Raw genomic sequence first — 21097 nt, 5'->3', positions numbered from 1 at the left:
AATAAAAATTAGAGCCCTAGCCGGCTTGGCTCAGTGGATAGAGCATCAGCCTGCGGACTGAAGGGTCCCAGGTTCGATTCTGGCCAAGGGCACATGCCTGGGTTGCAGGCTCAATCCCCAGTGGGGGGCGTGCAGGAGGCAACTAATCAATGATTCTCTCTCATCATTGATGTTTCTATCTCTCTCTCCTTCTCCCTTCCTCTCTGAAATCAATAAAGAATTTTTTTATAAAAAAAAATTAGATGTATCTGTTTTTATTATGAACTAATTTTTGATTATTTTTAGTAACTCTCACAATGCCTGCTTCAAAGTATGTATCAAATAAATACATAAAAGTATCCAACATATATTAGCTTTTCTCTTTATTATTTTTCAACTTTAAAACATTTCTATTGAGAAGCATGTACAGACTGTTGAGCCTCAGAGGGAAGGTAGGGGAGGGTGGGTGGGAAGAGATCAACCAATGAACTTGTATGTATATATGCATAAGCCATGGACACAGACAATGGGGTGGTGAGGGCCTGGGGTGGGGTGGCAGGGGGGAGCATGTTGGAAGAGGTTAATGGGGTGGAAAGGAGGACCTATGTAATACTTTCAACAATAAAGATTTTTTTAATTAAAAAATTTCTACTGATTTCAGTGATGAGCAAAAAATTGGGAAAATTCCTAGGGAAGTTCCACTCCGAATGCTTTCATAAATTTATACTTCAATTTTCTTAATTGAAATCTATAAAATTAATCAGAAATATAAGAATCACTACTTAAGGATCTTTTCCGGGGGAGAAACCAATATGGCGGCATAGGTGAACACCTAAACTGCTGCCTCGCACAACAATTTCAAAACTACAACTAAAAGACAAAATGGCCATCATCCAGAACCACAGGAAGGCTGGCTGAGTGAAAATTCTACAACTAGAAGGAAAGAGAAAAGCACACGGAGATTCAGAGGAGCTGCAGGAGGCAGAGGTACTGAGACGAGGGCGCACTGAGAGGACTGGCAACTGAGTGCGTGGCTGGCTTTTTCAAGTGGGAGGGAGACAAAAGCTCCCGACTACACTGAACTCCAGTTCCGGGTGAGACTCTGGGGACCCAGACTCATTTGGGGAGAAACTCTGCTATCTGGCAACGGGCGGAACTTGAGGGCGGCTTTCTCTCAGAGGTGCTTGCAGCGATTACCAAGAAACACTGAGACAAAGGGGCCTCTTAGGGCAGGGCTGATAGGAAACCAATGCTGTCTGCTCCACCCTGAGACTCCGCCCCATCCAAGCTGAGCACAGAGGCTTTTGCAAGTTTTGTCTCATAAGGGTGTCTCCAGCACAGAAGCTCTCCCAGCATAGACACAGCTGATCCTCACAGCCAATTGGCCTGGAGGTCAATTCCTCCCAGTGATACCAACAGCAATCAAGGCTTAACTACAACAAGACTGTGCACACAGCCCACAAAGGGGTGCACTAAGAGTGTCCACCTCAGGTAACTGGGAGGCTGAGCCACTGGGCCCTATAGGACACCTGTCACACAAAGCCACTCTATCAACTCAGGGAAGCAGCCAAAATGTGCAGACAAAGAAACAGGTCACAAATGAAAGAAATGGAGGAAAGCAAATGACTGGATATAGAGTTCAAAACCACGGTTATAAGGTTACTCAAGAATCTTCTAGAAACCTATGATAAAGCGAGACCCTCGAGGATATGAAAAAGGACCAACTAGAAATTAAGCATACACTGACTGAAATAAAAAAATATTATACAGAGATCTAACAGCAGACTAGAGGATCGCAAGAATCAAGTCAAAGATTTGAAATACAAAGAAGCAAAAAACACTCAACCAGAAAAGCAAAAAGCAAAAAGAATCCAAAAATATGAAGATAGTGTAAGGAGCCTCTGGGACAACTTCAAGCATACCAACATCAGAATTATGGGGGTACCAGAAGAAGAGAGAGAGCAAGATACTAAAAACCTCTTTGAAGAAATAATGACTGAAAACTTCCCCCACCTGGTGAAAGAAATAGACTTAAAAGTCCAGGAAGCACACAGAACCCCAAATAAAAGGAATCCAAAGAGGACCACACCAAGACATATCATAATTAAAATACCAAGAGCAAAAGACAAAGAGAGAATCTTAAAAGCAGCAAGAGAAAAACAGTTAGTTACCTACAAGGGAGCACCCATACAACTGTCAGCTGATTTCTCAACAGAAACTACGCAGGCCAGATGGGAGTGGCAAGTAATATTCAAAGCGATGAATAGCAAGAACCTACAACCAAGATTACTCTACCCAGCAAAGCTATCATTCAGAATGGAAGGTCAGATAAAGAGCTTCACAGATAAGAAAAAGCTAAAGGAGTCCATCACTGCCAAACCAGTATTATATGAAAAGCTGAAAGGTATTCTTTAAGAAGAGGAAGAAGAAGAAAAAGGTAAAGATAAAAATTATGAACAACAAATACATATCAACAAGTGAATCTAAAAATCAAGTGAATAAAAAAATCTGATGAACAAAATAAACTGGTGAATATAATAGAATCAGGGGCATAGAAAGAGAGTGGACTGACAATTCTCGGGGAGAAAGGGTTATGGGGGTCATGGGAAGATACTGGACAAAAATCGTACACCTATGGATGAGGACAGTGTGTGGTAGTAAGGGCAGAGGGTGGGGTGGGAACCAGGTGGAGGGGAGCTATTTTGGAAAAAAGAGGAACAACTGTAATAATCTGAACAATAAAGATTTATTAAATTTTTAAGAAATGGAGAGAACCAAATGGCGGCGGTATAGAAAGACTTTTCCCAAGCCTTGTCCCGGAGCAGATAGAAAGAACAGCTGAGGGTCGCACGAGGAGTGTCTGTTGGAGAGTTAAGGAACAGCTATACCCCAGCAGAAGGTGGGGGACTGCTGGACAGGGTTCCCCTGACCAGGAAGCCCCCACAACTGCTGGGTTCCCTCCCAGAGACCGCGCCATCTTGAAGGGGAAAGCGGATGTTATTGGAAACCTGAAAATCTACAACTGCGTCACCCACGGAACAGCTGCAAACCCCAGAACACCGGTCCCCAATTGGCACAAACATGCAGATTCAGAGGAGCACTACACTCCACCACGGAAAAGTCAGATTTCGCCAGGGATAAGGTGAGGTCTCTGGTTCCGGCTGGACAGAGAAACTGCACGCTGCAGTAGCTGGAGGACCGGGGGAAGTCTGAGCCTAGAAAAATCCGTGGCTGTTGGGGCTGGCATGATCCATGAATGTGAAAGGGGGTCCTCAGAGCTGCTAACAGAGGGGATCTCTAAAAAGCAACCCATTTTGATCTGACGCAGAAGGACAGCCTAAAAACTCTGGGAGTGTGCCAGCTGTTTGGACACAAGGGAGAAAAGGGGATTGCGCAGGCTTAGGAGCAAACCCGGAGTTCACATACTCGCACCTTCTCCTCTTTGAATCCTTGTTTCTGATTACTGAGCCCAATACATAGGATCACCCAGTTGGGGACACCCTAGGAGACTGCAGGGGAAAGTTGTGTTTCTGGAACCTGGGGATCAGAGTGGGGAGTGATGGTCAGAGAACCAGCTCTGGGGCAGCCCACTCCCACAAACCGGTATTGAGTGCCATAGGGAAAGCAGGATCTAAAGCAGAGGCTAGAAAGGACCCATAGAACCGGAAGTCAACACAGAAACACTGCCACCCAGGGGCTGAATCACAAATTGACTCCTGTGTAATCACAAATTAAGGAATACAAGAAAGTAAGACACACCACCTGCTTAAAAATCAGGGCTGGCTTACAACTGAGGATCAGTGGAACGCATGGAACTGCAATACTGTCCTGACTGGGAAACAGGTGTGCCAAAAAGAACAATAGAGGAAGTGAATGACCTTCACTACTGCACATTTTATTTTTTTTTCATCTTTTACTTAAGAAACTAATTTTTTTCTTTTTTCCTCACTTGATATTACCTTTTTAATTATTACATTTTTATTTTCAATCAGTATTATTACTACTACTATTTTACCTATTTTTTTAAAAGTGTCATTTTATTTTCTCTTCATTTTACTTTGGGATTAGTGTTCTACATTCTATTTTCATCTTTCCTTTAGCATCATCCTACTCTATCTCAACTCTACCTTTATGCCATCACTCTCTTCCTAACTTTTGCCCTTTTGTTGTCCTGTTTCTCTTATCCTTTTCCTGCCTTAGATTTGCCCTATTCTTTCTTTTTACCCCCTGTTAAAATTTCACCCTACTTATATATCTAATTTCCAATCCACTGCTCCGAGTTCATACACACCTCTCTCTTCTCTGTCTTCACTATCCAAAAATTGTTTTTCTCTCTGTCCTTTTGTTGTTGTTTGGTCGAATGTTGATTATATCATTTTTTATGCTTATTTATGAGATTCTTTTGCTTATTCTTTTTTGTTTTGTTTTCTTGTTGGCTTTGTTTTTGTTTGTTTTTGCATCTGTTTTTCCTTGCCTCCCTTGATATTAATTGTTGTTTGTAGTTTGTATTCATCTCCATGTACTTGTTGCTGGCATTTACTGGGATTAGTGGGTGTTCTATTCGAGTTTTCCCCCCATATATACAGTTTGTTCCCCTTTTCTTCTTATTCTCTTTCTTTTCTCTCTTACTTTTTTTTTTCTTTCCCAATTTCATTTTGGCACTCCTTTCTTTTTTTTTTTTATTTCCTCTCTTCTTCTTTCTCTCCTATCCCCTAATTTGCCTTTCTCTGGTGGTCACCTTTATTTGGGGTTACTAATATTGTGAATACATTTCTGTTCAGTGCCTTGTGTGTGGCACTAGGTTGTGTTGTATTTTGTGCCTTTAAATCACCACAGGAGAAAGAGAACTACATAACAAGAAACCCGGAGAAGCAGAGACCATGGGGAGACAAAGAAACAGCCTGCATATGAAAGAAAAGTAGGCATCACCAGAAAAGGAAGTAAACGAAATAGAGGCAAGCAACATGCCAGAGAAAGAATTCAGAGAAATGGTCATAAGGTGGATGAAAAGAATGGAAGACAAATTCGACAATATGAGTAAGAACCAAGAGGAAATGAGGAAGAAGAAGAAGAAATGAAAAATGACATCGCTGCTGTAAAGAACTCAATAGAAAGCATCAAGAGTAGACTAGAAGAAGCAGAGGACTGCATCAGTGAGCTAGAAGACAAGGTAGGAAAAAATACCCGAGTAGAGCAGCTTCTAGAAGAAAAAAAATTAAAAAGCAGGAGGAGAGCCTAAGGAAACTTTGGGACAACAGGAAACAAAACAACATCCGCATGATAGGGGTTCCAGAAGGAGAGGAAACAGAGCAAGGAATAGAAAACTTGTTTAAAGAAATAATGACAGAAAACTTCCCTGATATAGGGAAGAAAAAACCCACACAAATCCAAGAAGCTCACAGAGTCCCAAGCAAAATGAACCCCCAAGCACCAACACCAAGGCATATTATAAATAAATTGGCAAACACCAACAACAAAGTAAGAATCTTAAAAGCGGCCAGAGAGAGACAGAAAGTTACCTACAAAGGAACCCCCATCAGACTAGCAACTGATTTCTCAACAGAAACTCATGAGGCCAGAAGGGAATGGAATGAAATATACAAAGTCATGCAAAGGAAGGGTCTGAATCCAAGAATACTGTACCCAGTAAGGCTATCAATCAAAATTGAAGGTGAAATCAGGAGCTTCACAGACAAAAAAGGACTAAGGGAATTTATTACCACCAAACCAGCAATGCAAGAAATGCTAAAAGGTCTGCTGCAAAAGAAATAGGAAGCGAAGAAGGAACACAGGGGTAAAGAATAAAAATGGTGACAAGTAAGTACCTATCAATAATAACTTTAAATGTAAATGGATTAAATGCCCCAATAAAAAGACATAGGGTAACAGATTGGATTAGGAAACACGACCCATGTATCTGCTGTCTACAAGAAACCCACCTCAGAAAAAAAGACGCACACAGACTAAGGGTGAAGGGTTGGAAAAAGGTTTTTCAGGCAAATGGAAATGATAAAAAAGCTGGGGTAGCAATACTTATATCTGACAAATTAGATCTCAAAGTGAAGGACATAACAAGAGATAAGGAAGGCCACTTCATAATACTAAAAGGAACAATCCAACAAGAAGAAATAACTCTGGTAAACATATATGCACCCAATACAGGAGCACCCAAATACATAAAAAAAACTCCTGGAGGATATCAAAGGAGAAATTGACAGTAATACAATCATAGTAGGAGACTTTAATACCCCACTATCACCATTGAACAAATCCTCTACACAAAAAATCAGCAAAGAAACATCAATCCTAAATGACTGACTAGACCAGATGGAATTAATTGACATCTTCAGAACATTTCACCCCAAAGCCACAGAATATACATTCTTCTCAAGTGCACATGGGTCATTTTCAAAGATAGACCATATGTTGGGTCATAGGCAAAGTCTCTTCAATTCAAGAAGATAGAAATCATATCAAGCATCTTCTCAGATCACAGTGGCATAAGACTGGAAATCAACTACAATAAAAACAATCCAAAAAAATCAAACACATGGAGACTAAACAGCATGCTATTAAACCATGACTGGGTTACCAGAGAGATCAAGGAAGAAATAAAAAATATCATGGCAACAAATGACAATGAAAACACAACAATCCAAAATCTATGGGACACTGCAAAAGCAGTCTTGAGAGGGAAGTTCATAGCTCTACAAGCCTACTGCAAAAAAAAACAAGAAACAATGGAAATAAATTACCTAACCCTACAACTCAAAGGGTTAGAAAGAGAGCAACAAGAAAAGCCCAGTGTAAGCAGAAGGAAGGAAATAATAAAGATCAGAGCAGAGATAAACGACATTGAAACCAAAAAAAAACAATACAAAAGATCAACAAAACCAAGAGCTGGTTCTTTGAAAGGATAAACAAGATTGATGAACCTCTAGCCAGGCTCACCAAGAAGCAAAGAGAGAGGACCCAAATAAACAAAATCAGAAATGAAAGAGGTGAAATAACAACAGACCCCACCGAAATGCAAAGGATTGTTAAAAAATACTATGAACAACTCTATTCCAACAAAATGGACAACCTGGAGGAAATGGACATATTCCTAGAAAAATATAAACTTCCAAAACTTTCTTCTCAATCAGGAAGAATCTAAACATCTCAATAGGCCAATAACTATGGAAGAAATTGAAGCAGTCATCAAAAAGCTTCCAGCAAACAAAAGTCCAGGACCAGATGGCTTCACAGAGGAGTTTTACCAAACATTCAAGGAAGCACTAAAACCTATCCTCCTCAGACTATTCCAAAAAATTCAAGAGGAAGGAACAGCCAAAACCGGTTTGGCTCAGTGGATAGAGCGTCAGCCTGTGGACTCAAGGGTCCCGGGTTCGATTCCAGTCAAGGGCATGTACCTTGGTTGCGGGCACATCCCCAGTGGGAGGTGTGCAGGAGGCAGCTGATCGATGTTTCTCTCTCATCGATGTTTCTAGCTCTCTATCCCTCTCCCTTCCTCTCTGTAAAATATCAATAAAATATATATATATAAAAAAGAGGAAGGAACACTTCCAAGCTCATTCTATGAAGCCAACATCACCCTAATACCAAAACGAGATAAAGACAACACAATGAAAGAGAATTACAGGCCAATATCCCTCATGAACATATATGCCAAAATCCTCAACAAAATTCTTGCAAATCGGATCCAGCAGTACATCAGAAAGATCAAACACCATGACCAAGTAGGATTTATCCAAGGAATGCAAGGATGGTACAATATCTGCAAATCAATAAATGTGATACATCACATAAACAAATTGAGAGATAAAAATCACATAGTCATATCAATTGATGCAGAAAAAGCATTTGACAAAAATCCAACACCCTTTCTTGATAAAAACTCTCAACAAGGTGGGAATAGAAGGATCATACCTCAACATAATAAAAGCTATATATAATAAACCCTCAGCTGACATCATACTCAATGAGCGAAAACTAAAACCATTTCCCCTAAGAACAGGAACAAGACAGGGATGCCCACTCTCACCACTCCTGTTCGACATAGTACTGGAAGTATTAGCCATTGCAATTAGACAAGAAGAAGAAATAAAAGGCATCCAAATTGGAAAAGAAGAAGTAAAGCTGTCCTTATTTGCAGATGACATGATATTGTACATAAAAAACCTTAAACACTCCATCAAAAAACTAATAGACTTAATAAATGAATTCGGCAATGTAGCAGGATACAAAATTAACGCCAAGAAATCTATGGCATTTGTATTCACCAATAGTGGATGTACAGAAAGAGAGACTAAAAAAGCAATCCCATTTACCATCACACCAAAAAAATTAAGAACCTAGGAATAAACTTAACTAATGAGGTAAAAGACCTATATGTGGAAAACTACATGACACTTAAAAAAGAGATGGAGGAAGACATGAACAGATGGAAGAACATACCATGTTCATGGATTGGTAGAATCAACATCATCAAAATGTCCATACTACCCAAAGCAATCTATAAATTCAATGCGATTCCCATTAAAATACCAACAGCATATTTCACAGACCTAGAACGAACCTTCAAAAAACTCATCTGGAATAAAAGAGACTCTGAATAGCTGCAGCTATCCTGAGAAAGAAGACAAAGTAGGTGGGATCTCAATACCAGATATCAAGGTGTATTACAAAGCCACTGTTCTTAAAACAACCTGGTACTGGCACAAGAACAGACCTATAGATCAATGGAATAGAATAGAGAACCCAGAAATCGACCCAAACCACTATGCCCAGTTACTGTTTGACAAAGGAGGCATAAACATACAATGGAGTCAAGACAGTCTATTCAACAAATGGTGTTGGGAACATTGGACAGATACATGCAAAAAAATGAAACTAGATCACCAACTTTCACCATACACAAAAATAAACTCAAAATGGATAAAGGACTTAAACATACAACGGGAAACCATAAAAATACTAGAGGAATCCACAGGCAGCAAAATCTCAGACATATGCCGAAGGAACTTCTTCACCGATACAGCTCCTAGGGCAATGGAAACTAAAGAGAAAATAAACAAATGGGACTACATGAAAATAAAAAGCTTTTGCACAGCAAAAGAAACCATCAATAAAACAACAAGAAAGCCCACTGCATGGAAGAACATATTTGCCAATGATATCAACGATAAGGGTTTAATCTCCAACATTTACAGAGAACTCATACAACTTAACAAAAAGAAGATAACCCAATCAAAAAATGGGCAACTGATCTAAACAGATACTTTTGGAAAGAAGACAGAAGGAAGGCCAAGTGACATATGAAAACCTGCTCAAAGTCACTAATCATCAGAGAGATGCAAATCAAAACAACAATGAGGTATCATCTCACACCTGTCAGAATGGCTATCATCAACAAATCAACAAACGACAAGTGCTGGCGAGGATGCGGAGAAAAAGGAACCCTCGTGCACTGCTGGTAGGAATGCAGACTGGTGCAGCCACTGTGGAGAACAGTATGGAGTTTCCTCAAAAACTAAAAATGGAACTCCCATTTGACCCAGTGATCCCACTTCTAGGAATATATCCCAAGAAACTAGAAACACCAATCAGAAAGGATATATGCACCCCTATGTTCATAGCAGCCCAATTCACCATAGCTAAGATTTGGAAACAGCCTAAATGCCCATCAGCAGATGAGTGGATTAAAAAAAATACCAACAGAATACTACGCTGTGGTAAAAAAGAAGGAGTTCCTACCATTTGCAACAACATGGATGGAGATGGGGAGTATTATGTTAAGTGAAATAAGCCAGGCAGAGAAATATAAATATCACATGATCTCACTCATTTGTGGAATATAATGAACGGCATAGACTGATGAACAAGAACAGAACCAGAGACTGAGAAACGTCGATCAGAACCTCAAACCTCAGGGAAGGAGGGGGTCGGTGGGAGTAAGGGGGAGAGATCAACCAAGGGACTTGTGTGCATGCATATGAGCCTAATCAATGCACACAGACAACAGGTGGGTGTGGCATGAGTGGGGGGTGGGGGGTAATGGGGGAATAAGTACACATATGTATTAAAATAAAAAAAATAATAAAATAAATTTTAAAAAATTATCTTTTCCATTAAAAAAAAAAGAATCACTACTTAATATGCACAGGGCACATCTTTTGAACAGGAACCATATTTTTCTCTATATTAAGTACAAAATAAACTGCAGTAATATAACATTAAAAATAAAGTTGCTATGGGAAACTGATTATATGAATTTAAATTTTAAGCATCATTTAAATTAATTGATTTAATTCTAATAAAATTCACTGAGTCACTAGTGACTAATAAACTGAACTCTAATGACTCATATTCAGGAAGAAATGTTTAGCTTCATATTTTAAAATGTTAATTAAACTAAAGTAATGTTATTCAAATGTTTTCAGGTATCAGGGTCTCTGGAACTCAGTACTTTTTGCTAACCACCTCAAACACTAATGAGTGAGCTTCAAAACTATTAAATAAATACCTTTTTGCAAAATCAGACCCCTTCTTAAACTAAACCTTATTATACACAGGAGGGGACAAAAGTGGTTTACAGTTGTTAATATGATAAATAATAAATAATAACACAAGAATAACTGTTTTGAGTACTCACAACTGTAAACCTCCTTTGCCCCACCCTGTAAACTGAGAAAAACTGTGGGTAGGGATGCGAAAGAATGAACTATTATTTGAATTTAGTAGCATGACTCAGTTCAGGTTACACCTCTGAAGAATAGTTTGAGAAGCACTAGAGAGTTAAAACAGCCACATTTATAGGTGCATGTTAAATGAGATCTTTTAATACCCTTTTAACATTAAAAAATACCAGCACCACCAAATGACCTCCTCAAATATCAACTATTTCTGCCTTTAAATAACACAGACTTGGTTCCAATGAATAGCAGGTTTGATTGAATAGCAATATAGAGTTGCCAGGACCTAAAAATAGCAGGACTCCTGTACTGACACACCACATTCTTGCCTACTGATGTCATCCAGTTAGGTCTGCACAGAACTAACTGAGCATCAAGCATCGTCAGCTACCATTGAAGATCCACCTTCATTCACGCTGACTTCCCCCACTTCTCAAATCCTCACAGATCTTTGACTTTCTGAACCCTGGGGGCTCCCATCCCGGAAGACCATTACACAATCTGTTTGGTTTGGTAATCACGTGTATCTCCCCTCTCTGCCCAATCCACGTGTGAGAATGAGGTTCTTTCTTTCCTATGCCAAACAAACACGGTGCTGGGCAAAGCAGTCAACAAATATTTGACCAGCTCCTAACTGATTCCCTGACATCTGTGAGATTTCTGAGCTTTTATTCAATGCTTCTTTCTTGTGAATAGTTCCTTCAATGGAATAAGTAGTACACTGTGCCTTACAAAACTTACTTGCCTTCCAGTTTATTTTTAACTCTTAACAAGGCTGGTGTGTCATGGTCTTCAGAGGAGAAACTGCAGTGACAGGAAGTCAGACTGACACTTTCAGCAAACCAAGACCTCGGCACAGTGGCGTTCTGAAAGTGCCCACAGAGGAGGCGGGAAGGAGCTCAAACCAGCAGGCCCACTTCTTTTAGGAAAGAACACTTAGCTCAGGAAAACTAGAGCTAATCGCACTTTCGTTCCTTCTACCTTCCTTTCTTTTCAAAATATGTTAAAAGGTATCCACCTACCTACCTGCCGGCTTTATAGTGTAAATTTTTATGACAAATCCCAGTTTGTACACATTTTTCACTTTTTAAAATAAAATGTATCACAAGCTTTTTAAAAGTAAGTCTCTGAAAAGTAAATCTATATATTCAAATTGCAAACCCAATTCTTGCAACACAAAAGAAGCTCAGAAAAGTAAAGCAAGCAATCACATCTCTTAGCTTACCGTATTTAGGGGAAAACGTGAAGTAGTTCAGATGACAAATATTATAGGCTTTAATGCTGACATCTTTCCAGATGCCCTGGGTCGGAAAGGCAGGGCCCCAGTCCCAACTAAAGGAACACTGCTCCTGTAATTGCACAGGGGGAAAAAGGAGATAAATTCTGATTACCATGAAACTTAAACATTGTTTTAAAAAAAACCTTTCCTTTTAAAATAAGTAAAAAAGGTAAAAAATATTATAAAAGTAAAAATGTTTGCTAGAGCTGCCATAACAAAATAGCATAGATTGGATGGCTTAAACAACAGACATTTATTTTCTTATAGCTCCAGAAGCTGGGGACTCCAAGATCTAGGTGTTGGCAGGGACAGTTTCTTCTGGAGCCTCTCTCCTGGCTCGCAAACTGTGCCTTCTTGCTGTGCCCTCACACAGTCTTTTTTCCGTGCACATGCACACATCTCTAGTGTGTCTCTCTGCTTCCAAATTTCCTCTTCTTGTAAGGACCTCATTCATATTGGATTAGGACCTACCCTCTAATGGTCTCACTTCACTTCTCAGTCGCCTCTTTAAAGACCAGATAGGATTACATTTTGAGTCACTGAGGGTTATGACCTCAATATACAAATTTGGGGAGATGAGCACAGAATTAAGTCTCTCTGTGTGTGTGTGTATGTGTGTGTGTGTGTGTGTGTGTGTTTATCCTATACACAGGATCTAAAATGGCCCACAATGATCACTTCCTGATATTCATGACCTTATGGAAACCCTTCCCCTTGAGTATGGATTAAACCTAGTAAATCACTTCTAACTAGCAGAATACAGCAGAGGTGAGAACTTCCAAAATTAGGTTATAAGAGACAGCACCTTTTGTTTGGGGTGCTCTCTCCCACTCTCTCTTGGCTAAAGGGGAAGCCAGCTGCCATGTTGTGAGGCAGCCCTGTAGAGAGGCCCATAGGGGTGAGCTTGGAAGCGAATCTGAGGCCTGTCAGTAACTACACGAGGGAGCTTAGGCACAAACACGTCAGGCTTAGTCAGCCTTGAGATGTCTGCAGCCCCACAGCTCAACTGTAACCCCATGAGTGACCTTGGGCCACAGACACCCAGCTAAGCCACACACTCCTGACAGAAACTGTGACAATAAATGTTACTTTAAGCTGATAACTTTTGGCATTATTGGTTACACAGAAATAGATAACTACAGAGAAACCAAGATGGCGGCATAGGTAAAAACCTAAACTGCTGCCTCGCACAACTATTTCAAAATTACAACTAAAAGACTAAACGTCTATCACCCAGAACCACGGGAAAGCTGGCTGAGTGGAATTTCTACAACTAGAAGGAAAGAGCAAAGAGCACTGAGACGTGCACAAGTGCTGAAAAGCTGAGGTACAAAGGCGCACGAATCAGGTTGGCGGCAGGAGTCTGGGTGCGCTGCTTCTTTCAACCCGAAGGGAGACAAGCTCCCAATTACTCTGAAATCCAGTTTCTGGGGAGACACTGGGGACCCAAACTCCTACGGGGAGAAGCTGGACTGTCTGCCATTGGGTCGGAAAGGGAGGGTGGCTTTCTTGCAGAGGTGCACCCAGCAATCATTGTTTACTGTGCTGGGGTAAACACGCGGAGACTTGGAAATGCAGAGACGCAGAGCCGTCTTACTGGCAGCCATCGCTGTTTGCCACGCCCTAGCCTAGTCACGCCCTGAGACCCCACCTCGCACAATCTACAAACCCACCCAAGCTCCTTGCAGCGGCTTTTGCATATAAATGGCCTGCCCTATCGCAGCTTAACCAAACCAACTGCAGCTCTGGTAAGACAGCTCCAAAACCTCCAAACCCCAAGCAAAAAGGAGAAAACTGTAGTTCTTGCTGTACCTCCTGCTGGGTGGCCTCAGACAGTAGCTGACCAGCACCCCATTGGAGATCCAGAAGCTAGTGTATCTAGTGGTCAGTGTGAGGCAACACCAGATTTCAACTACTCACATCCATAAATGACACATTCAAGAGGCAGACTCAGTGAGCACCAAAGCCCCACTGAAGCAAGTCCTGCCCCCTAAGTGTGTCTCTAGTGCAGCAGTTCTTCCATTATAGACACAGCGGGTCCTCACAGCCAATTGGCCTGGAGGTCACTTCCTCCCAGTGACACCAACAACAATCATGACTTAACTACAACAAGGCTGTACACACAGTCTACAAAGGGGTGCACCAAGAGTGTCCACCTCAGGTAACTGGGAGGCTGACCCACTGGCCCATAAAAGACACCTAGCACACAAAGCCACCCTACCAACTCAGGGAAGCAACGAAAATGCAAAGACAAAGAAACAGATCACAAACGAAAGAAATGGAGGAAAACAAACGACTGGATATAGAGTTCAAAACCACAGTTATAAGGTTTTTCAAGAATTTTCTAGAAAAGGTCAATAAATTCAACAAGACCCTAGAGGATATGAAAAAGGACCAACTAGAAATTAAACATACTCTGACTGAAATAAAAAATATTATACAGAGACCCAACAGCAGACTAGAGGAATGCAAGAATCAAGTCAAAGATTTGAAATACAAAGAAGCAAAAAACACTCAACCGGTAAAGCAAAAAGAAAAAAGAATCCAAAAAGTTGAAGATAGTGCAAGAAGCCTCTGGGACAACTTCAAGCATACCAACATCAGAATTATGGGGGTGCCAGAAGAAGAGAGAGAGCAAGATACTAAAAACCTATTTGAAGAAATAATGACAGAAAACTTCCCCCACCTGGTGAAAGAAATAGACTTACAAGTCCAGGAAGCGCACAGAACCCCAAACAAAAAGAATCCAAAGAGGACCACACCGAGACACATCATAATTAAAATACCAAGAGCAAAAGACAAAGAGAGAATATTAAAAGCATCAAGAGAAAAACAGTTAGTTACCTACAAGGGAGCACCCATATGACTGTCAGCTGATTTCTCAACAGAAACTACGCAGGCCAGATGGGAGTGGCAAGAAATATTCAAAGTGATGAATAGCAAGAACCTACAACCAAGATTACTCTACCCAGCAAAGCTATCATTCAGAATTGAAGGGCAGATAAAGAGCTTCACAGATAAGAAAAAGCTAAAGGAGTCCATCACCACCAAACCAGTATTATATGAAATGCTGAAAGGTATTTCTTAAGAAGAGGAAGAAGAAGAAAAAGGTAAAGATAAAAATTATGAACAACAAATACATATATATCAACAAGTGAATCTAAAAATCAAGTGAATAAAAAAATCTGATGAACAGAATAAACTGGTGAATATAATAGAATCAGGGGCATAGAAAGGGAGTGGACTGACAATTCTCGGGAAGAAAAGGGTGTGGGGGGTGCGGGAAGAGACTGGACAAAAATCATACATCGTACACCTATGGATGAGGACAGTGGGAGGGAGGTAAGGGCAGAGGGTGGGGTGGGAACCAGGTGGAGGAGAGCTATGGGGGGGAAAAGGAGAAACAATTGTAATAATCTGAACAATAAAGATTTATTAAATTAAAAAAAGAAATAGATAACTACAGAGAATATTGTAATTAATTGGAATAACTATAAAGAATGAGGAAATACATTGGAAGATTACAATATTTATAAATAGGTTTAAGAAACTCTAGCTAGACTTGCCAACCCCCATTTTCCACTAGTATGAATTCAGAAATACTTGTTTCTGAACTCACAGCCCAAAAACAATCAGTTCACTGGCACAGGTGGCCATTCTTATCCAGCCTGGCTAGCTGTCTCTCCCTTCAGACACATTTCAATTTCCATTTTAATCTACAAAAATTCAAATTCAAAAGCACGAGATGGTTCCCTTAAAATAAATCCCCTTTCAAGCAGAATTTTTCTAATTTATACTGCTTTTTACTAATTACTTTTTTTTTATTATTGTTGTTATTGATAGTATTACAGATATCTCCCATTTTCCCTCCCTTACCCCCTCCTCCCAGCCCTTCCAGGTCTTCACTACTCTGTTGCCCATGTCCATGTGCCAAGCATATAAGTATATAAGGTCTTTGGTTTATCTCTTCTTGTCCCCCAAATCCCACATCGAGGTATGTTAGTTCCTTGCTTCAGGTCTTCATTTTGTTCATTAGATTCCACAAACAAGTAAGATCATGTGATACTTGTCTTTCTCAGATTGGCTTATTTCACTTAGCATGATATTTTCCAGGTCCATCCAGACTGTCCCAAAGGGTAAGAGGTCCCTCTTTTTTACAGTTGCGTAGTATTCCATAGTGTAAATGTCCCACAGTTTTTTTTATCTGTTCATCTACTGATGGGCACTTGGACTGTTTTCAAATTTTAGCTATTGTAAATAACGCTGCTATGAACATAGGGGTGCATAGCTTCTTTCTGAATAGTGTTTTGGGGTTTTTAGGGTATATTACCAGAAATATAATTACTAAGTTAAACAGAAGTTCTATTTTTAATTTTTTGAGGAAACTCCATACTGTTTTCCATAGTGGTTCCACCAATCTGCATTCCCACCAGAAGTGAACTAGTACTAATTTCTATTTCTAATTTTGAAAGAAAAAATTATTTTCAAAAGACAGTTAATTACATTGTGTGAGACATTGAGTTCGGCTTTTAAAAAGGAACAAGCCCCAGAGGAAGTACTAAGATCTTTCTGAACACAGCCTGAGGATTTGGCCAAACTGTTCTCATTTCAGTATTATTTGCTAAGCACTGTATTTATCAGAGACAGAAATCAATTTGTTTCCATGACAGGGAAACACAAAGAATTAAAACCACTTCATAGCATTCCTATCTGTTTAAATTCACCACATAAATATCAGATTCTCATGTTCAGAATGAACCCATCTCGGGGATATTTATTGGAGAGTTTGTAAATTCAGATGTGTAATTTTTTATTAGGAATAGAGAGAAAGAGGAGGGCAAAAATATTCAACAGCTTCTAAGGCAGACTATTTTCCCCAATAAGGGCTACAAATCACTTATAGTCATACAACCTCTCCAAATAAAAGTTATCACTTATTCAAAAATATTTGTAAAATGCTTTCTATGTGTTAGGATGGGCATACATCAATGTACAAATCAGACACAGTCCTTGTGCTTATAATGTTCACAATACAGCAGGAAATTCAGGCACTGAATAAATAATCACAAATACAAAGGAAACAGACAGGGAACAAGTGGGGGGAGGAGATATCAAGACAAGATTTCCTGAATAATAGCGACTTTTATATGGAGACTTGCAGGGTGGGTCCCACTTGTCCAGTGTGCTGAGAGGAGAGGGAAGTGAAACATCCCCTTCAAAAGTAACAGCATGTACAAGAGAGTGTGGTACCTTCCAGGAAATGAAGAGAAAACAATGGAAGAGATGGGAGAAGACTGGAAAAGTGGTTGTGGGCAGACAGAGCTAAAGAGCTCTAGACTGTAGCCTAAAGGCAATGAGAAAGGGTTGAAGATTTTTCTGTTGTTGAAGAGTTGTTGTTGTTGTTTTTAATCCTCACCCGAGGATGTGTTTAGAGAGAGAGAAACATCGATGTGAGAGATAAACGTTAATTGGCTCCTCTCATACACGCCTCCGTCGGGAATTGAACCCGCAAACTTTTGGTGTGCAGGTGACACTCCAACCAACTGAGTCACCTGACCAGGGCTAGAAAACAGTTGAGGAGTTTTAAGAAGGAAAGTGCTATAATTTTTGTCTGAAAAGAACATTCTAGCTGATGTGTGGGAAATTAACTGGAGGAAGGCAAATGAGGTTGTAGGTATATGAGTCAGGTGACTGGGCAATATTTCATGCAAGAAATGATGACACACTGAACTCAAGCATGGCAGTAGAAATGGAGCGTGGGCAGATCGAGAGCCACTGGAGAGTTTTAAGTAACATTCGCATCATCAAAAGGACTTGGTCGTGGACTGAAAGAGGGGGGAAATGAGAGGGAGGTATCAAAAATAACTCCTAGGTTTCTGGCCTGAGCAGCTGTCCTGTATGGTATTCCATTCAGCAAGACAGGGAGCCGTGGGAGAAGGGCTTAGATCTCCAGGGCAGTGTTGGGCACACTCAGCCTTGGGTCCGTATGAAGCAGCCAAGTGAAGATGCCAAATAGACAGCTGAATATCGGGTCTGGAATTAAAGAGAGGTCCAGACTGAAAATACAATATTAAGAGTCACTGGAGCCTGGCCGGCGTGGCTCAGTGGTTGAGCATTGACCTATCGTTCGATTCCCAGTCAGAGTACATGCCTGGGTTGCAGGCTAGATCCCCAGTGTGGGGCGTGCAGGAGGCAGCCGATCAGTGATTCTCTCTCATCATTGATGTTTCTATCTCTCTCCCTCTCCCTTCTTCTCTGAAATCAATAAAAATATTTTTTTAAATAAGTCACTGGAAATTCGATGGGTTATTGAAGAAATGAAGATAAATTAAATGAAATAGACTAGAGAGGATACAAAGTAAAAGGAGAAAAGTGTCTAGAACAGAGAGAAGACTGAAGAGTAATACTTTTAAGAGGAGGAAGCTGGTCTGGATAAAGAGACTTAGCAGGAATGGCCAGAGATGTAGATGGAAAGCAAGAAGGATGGTGTGGAATATTCCAAAGAGGGCAGGTGAGGTGATAGGTTCCACCGTCCAAGCTGGCCAGAGAAGGGAGCAGAGATAAGAGGGGACTTGTGTTGGTGCAGAGAAAGCAGAGGGGTCAAAGAATAGATGGAGAGTAACATATCCTCATTATATCCACCCTCACCTCTGTCCCATTAACTTTATACACTGAGTGGCCAGATTATTATGATCTCTGAACACATAATCTGGACACTCAGTATGTGTCTATAGATAGAGATATATAGATATAGATATAGATATAGATGATATAGATATAGATATAGATATAGATATAGATATAGATATAGATGATATAGATATGAGGCCCGGTGCATGAATTTGTGCATGGGTGGGGTCCAGCCAGCCTGGCCAGGGGGAGGGGACATGGGCGGTTAGCTGGCCTGCCTGCTGGTCGAACTCCTGGTCGAGGGGACAATTTGCATATTAGCCTTTTATTATATAAAATATACATTGAGTGGCCAGATTATTATGCGTTCAGTGATCATAATAATCCGGCCACTCAGTGTATAAACTAAGCTGAGGCATTTTGTCAGTTATACACTTACAGGTCTGTAATTACAGAAATAAGTCTCCAAAATAAATAATATCACAATTGGAATAGCTATATAGCACCTTAGAGTATGGAAAGTGCATCTACATTAATATTTCAGTGTATCTTCAGAACAATCAGGAAGGAAGGGAAGGGATTAGCTCCATACATAAATGATGGACTTGCCTAAGATCCCCTCTGGGTTTGAAAAGCCAGAATTCAGATCCAAAATTCCTGACCTGGTTTCCAATTCAGGCCTCTTCCCACTGGATTAGGTCAACCTAGCCAGAAACACCAAGATGCAACACATTTGCTGGCAAGTTTGCCCCAAGTTTAATTCCACGCACTATGAGAGCAGAAACCTGGGTCTGATTCCTGATATCAGTGACGAAGGATTTTGTTCTATCTAGTTAACTTGAAAGCGTGGTTTAAATGCCACAAAGTGACCAGCGGGTAGAGGGAAACTACTATATAGATAGAGCATGTAAACTTTTCACGTTAAGATCCAAGAAGTCCTCATTTTGAGAGAAGGTGAAAGATTGGAAAAGGAGAGGGGAAAGAGCAACCTCTAGTATTAAAACTGCTGTGCCATTTGAAGCCAAAGGCAAAAAACAAACGCTGATGTTTAAGCAGAAGTGTAAGTACACACGTGTTCCACAGGTTGCCTGGCTGCTCGGGCACACCCTGTCCAGTTACAGCCATGTGAACTCATGGCTATCGACACAAATCTGGGCAGGCTGAGTCAAAGAGATGGGGGTATAATTTTGGCCTTCGTGCTTATCTTAAGGAAATGTGATTGAATGGTACGTTATCCAGCCTACAGAGAGCTGCTTAACGTAACTAATCAGAATTTATTAACTGAGGTTCTGGTCAACGAGCCGCTGAAGAAATACACTTAGAATCTTCACACTGAAACCAGTGATGACATTTGTCGTTCAAATTAAATGCTACTTCGTCAAAACATTTAAAGTAGAATTCTCATGGAATGCAGTAATCCCACTTCTGGGTATAGATTAAAAAAAAATTTGAAAGCAGGGTCTCAAAAGAGATATTTGTATATCCACACATAGCAACATTATTCAAAATACCCAAAGGTGGAAGCAATGTCCATTTACAGACGACTGAATAAACAAACTGTGGTCCATACATACAATGGAATATTATCATGCTTTAAAAAGGAAGGACATTCTGACATATGCTACAACATGATGAACCTTGAGAACATTATGGTAAGTGAAATAAGGCAGTCATAAAACAAATACTGTATGATTCCACTTATATGAGATACCTAGAGGAGTCAAACTCACAGAAACACAAAGAATGGTGGGAGTCAGAGGCTGGGAGAAGGGGGAAATGAGTTATTTTTGAATAAGTATAGAGTTTCAGTTTTGCATCATGAAACAAGTTCTGGAGATTGATTTCAAAACAGTGTGAATATGCTTTGTACACTTAAAAATTGTTAAGATGGTAAATTTTATGTTATATGTATTTTACCACAATTAAAATAATTTTTAAAATAAAAAGCTAAATATCACATAGAATACTAATCCAACCATAAACTAGAATCAATCCAAGTCAACTAGACTGACATCAGACTCAGAGAAAAATCCTCTTATGACTTTTGTTACCTTTTTTTATATTTTATTAGAACCTACCAGTAAAATACAAGAACATGTCAACAAATATATTGCCCTAGCCAGTTTGGCTCAGTGGATAGAGCGTCGGCCTGAGGACTGAAGCGTCCCAGGTTCGATTCTGGCCAAGGGCACATGCCTGGGTTGTGGGCTCCATCCCCTGTAGGGAGCCTACAGGAGGCAGCCAATCAATGACCCTCTCTTATCATTGATGTTTCTATCTCTTTCTACCTCTTCCTTCCCCTCTGAAATCAATAAAAAAATATTTAAAAATATATATATATATATTAATATTTTCAGAAGGCTCCCTAGTAACAAGAATCACTAATAAATATGAACCTTACAGTCTGGTGAAGAGTTTGATAAATCTAAATATTGAAAAATAATTTGTAAAGTTACATTACCAGTCACCTATTTGACTTCTTTTTATGATGTCACCTAAATTCTGAAAAATGCAT

The 21097-nt window shown here is 40.0% G+C and overlaps 1 protein-coding gene across 7 annotated transcripts in view; it reads right to left on the bottom strand.

Annotated features, from left to right (window-relative positions):
• Positions 1 to 21097, bottom strand: part of MANBA (mannosidase beta) — a 132225-nt gene that overhangs the window by 90419 nt on the left and 20709 nt on the right. For all 7 annotated transcript variants that reach the window (XM_080687649.1, XM_080687650.1, XM_080687653.1 and 4 more), the window contains one exon: positions 11899 to 12022. In XM_080687649.1, coding sequence (XP_080543775.1) covers positions 11899 to 12022 — 124 coding nt within the window. The remainder of the gene's footprint in view (positions 1 to 11898; positions 12023 to 21097) is intronic.

The sequence above is a fragment of the Plecotus auritus genome, assembly GCF_963455305.1.
Source record: "Plecotus auritus genome assembly, chromosome: 1".
Lineage (NCBI taxonomy): Eukaryota > Metazoa > Chordata > Mammalia > Chiroptera > Vespertilionidae > Plecotus > Plecotus auritus.
The sequence above is the reverse complement of the archived record's forward strand: the minus strand, read 5'-3'. Positions and strand labels throughout refer to the sequence as shown.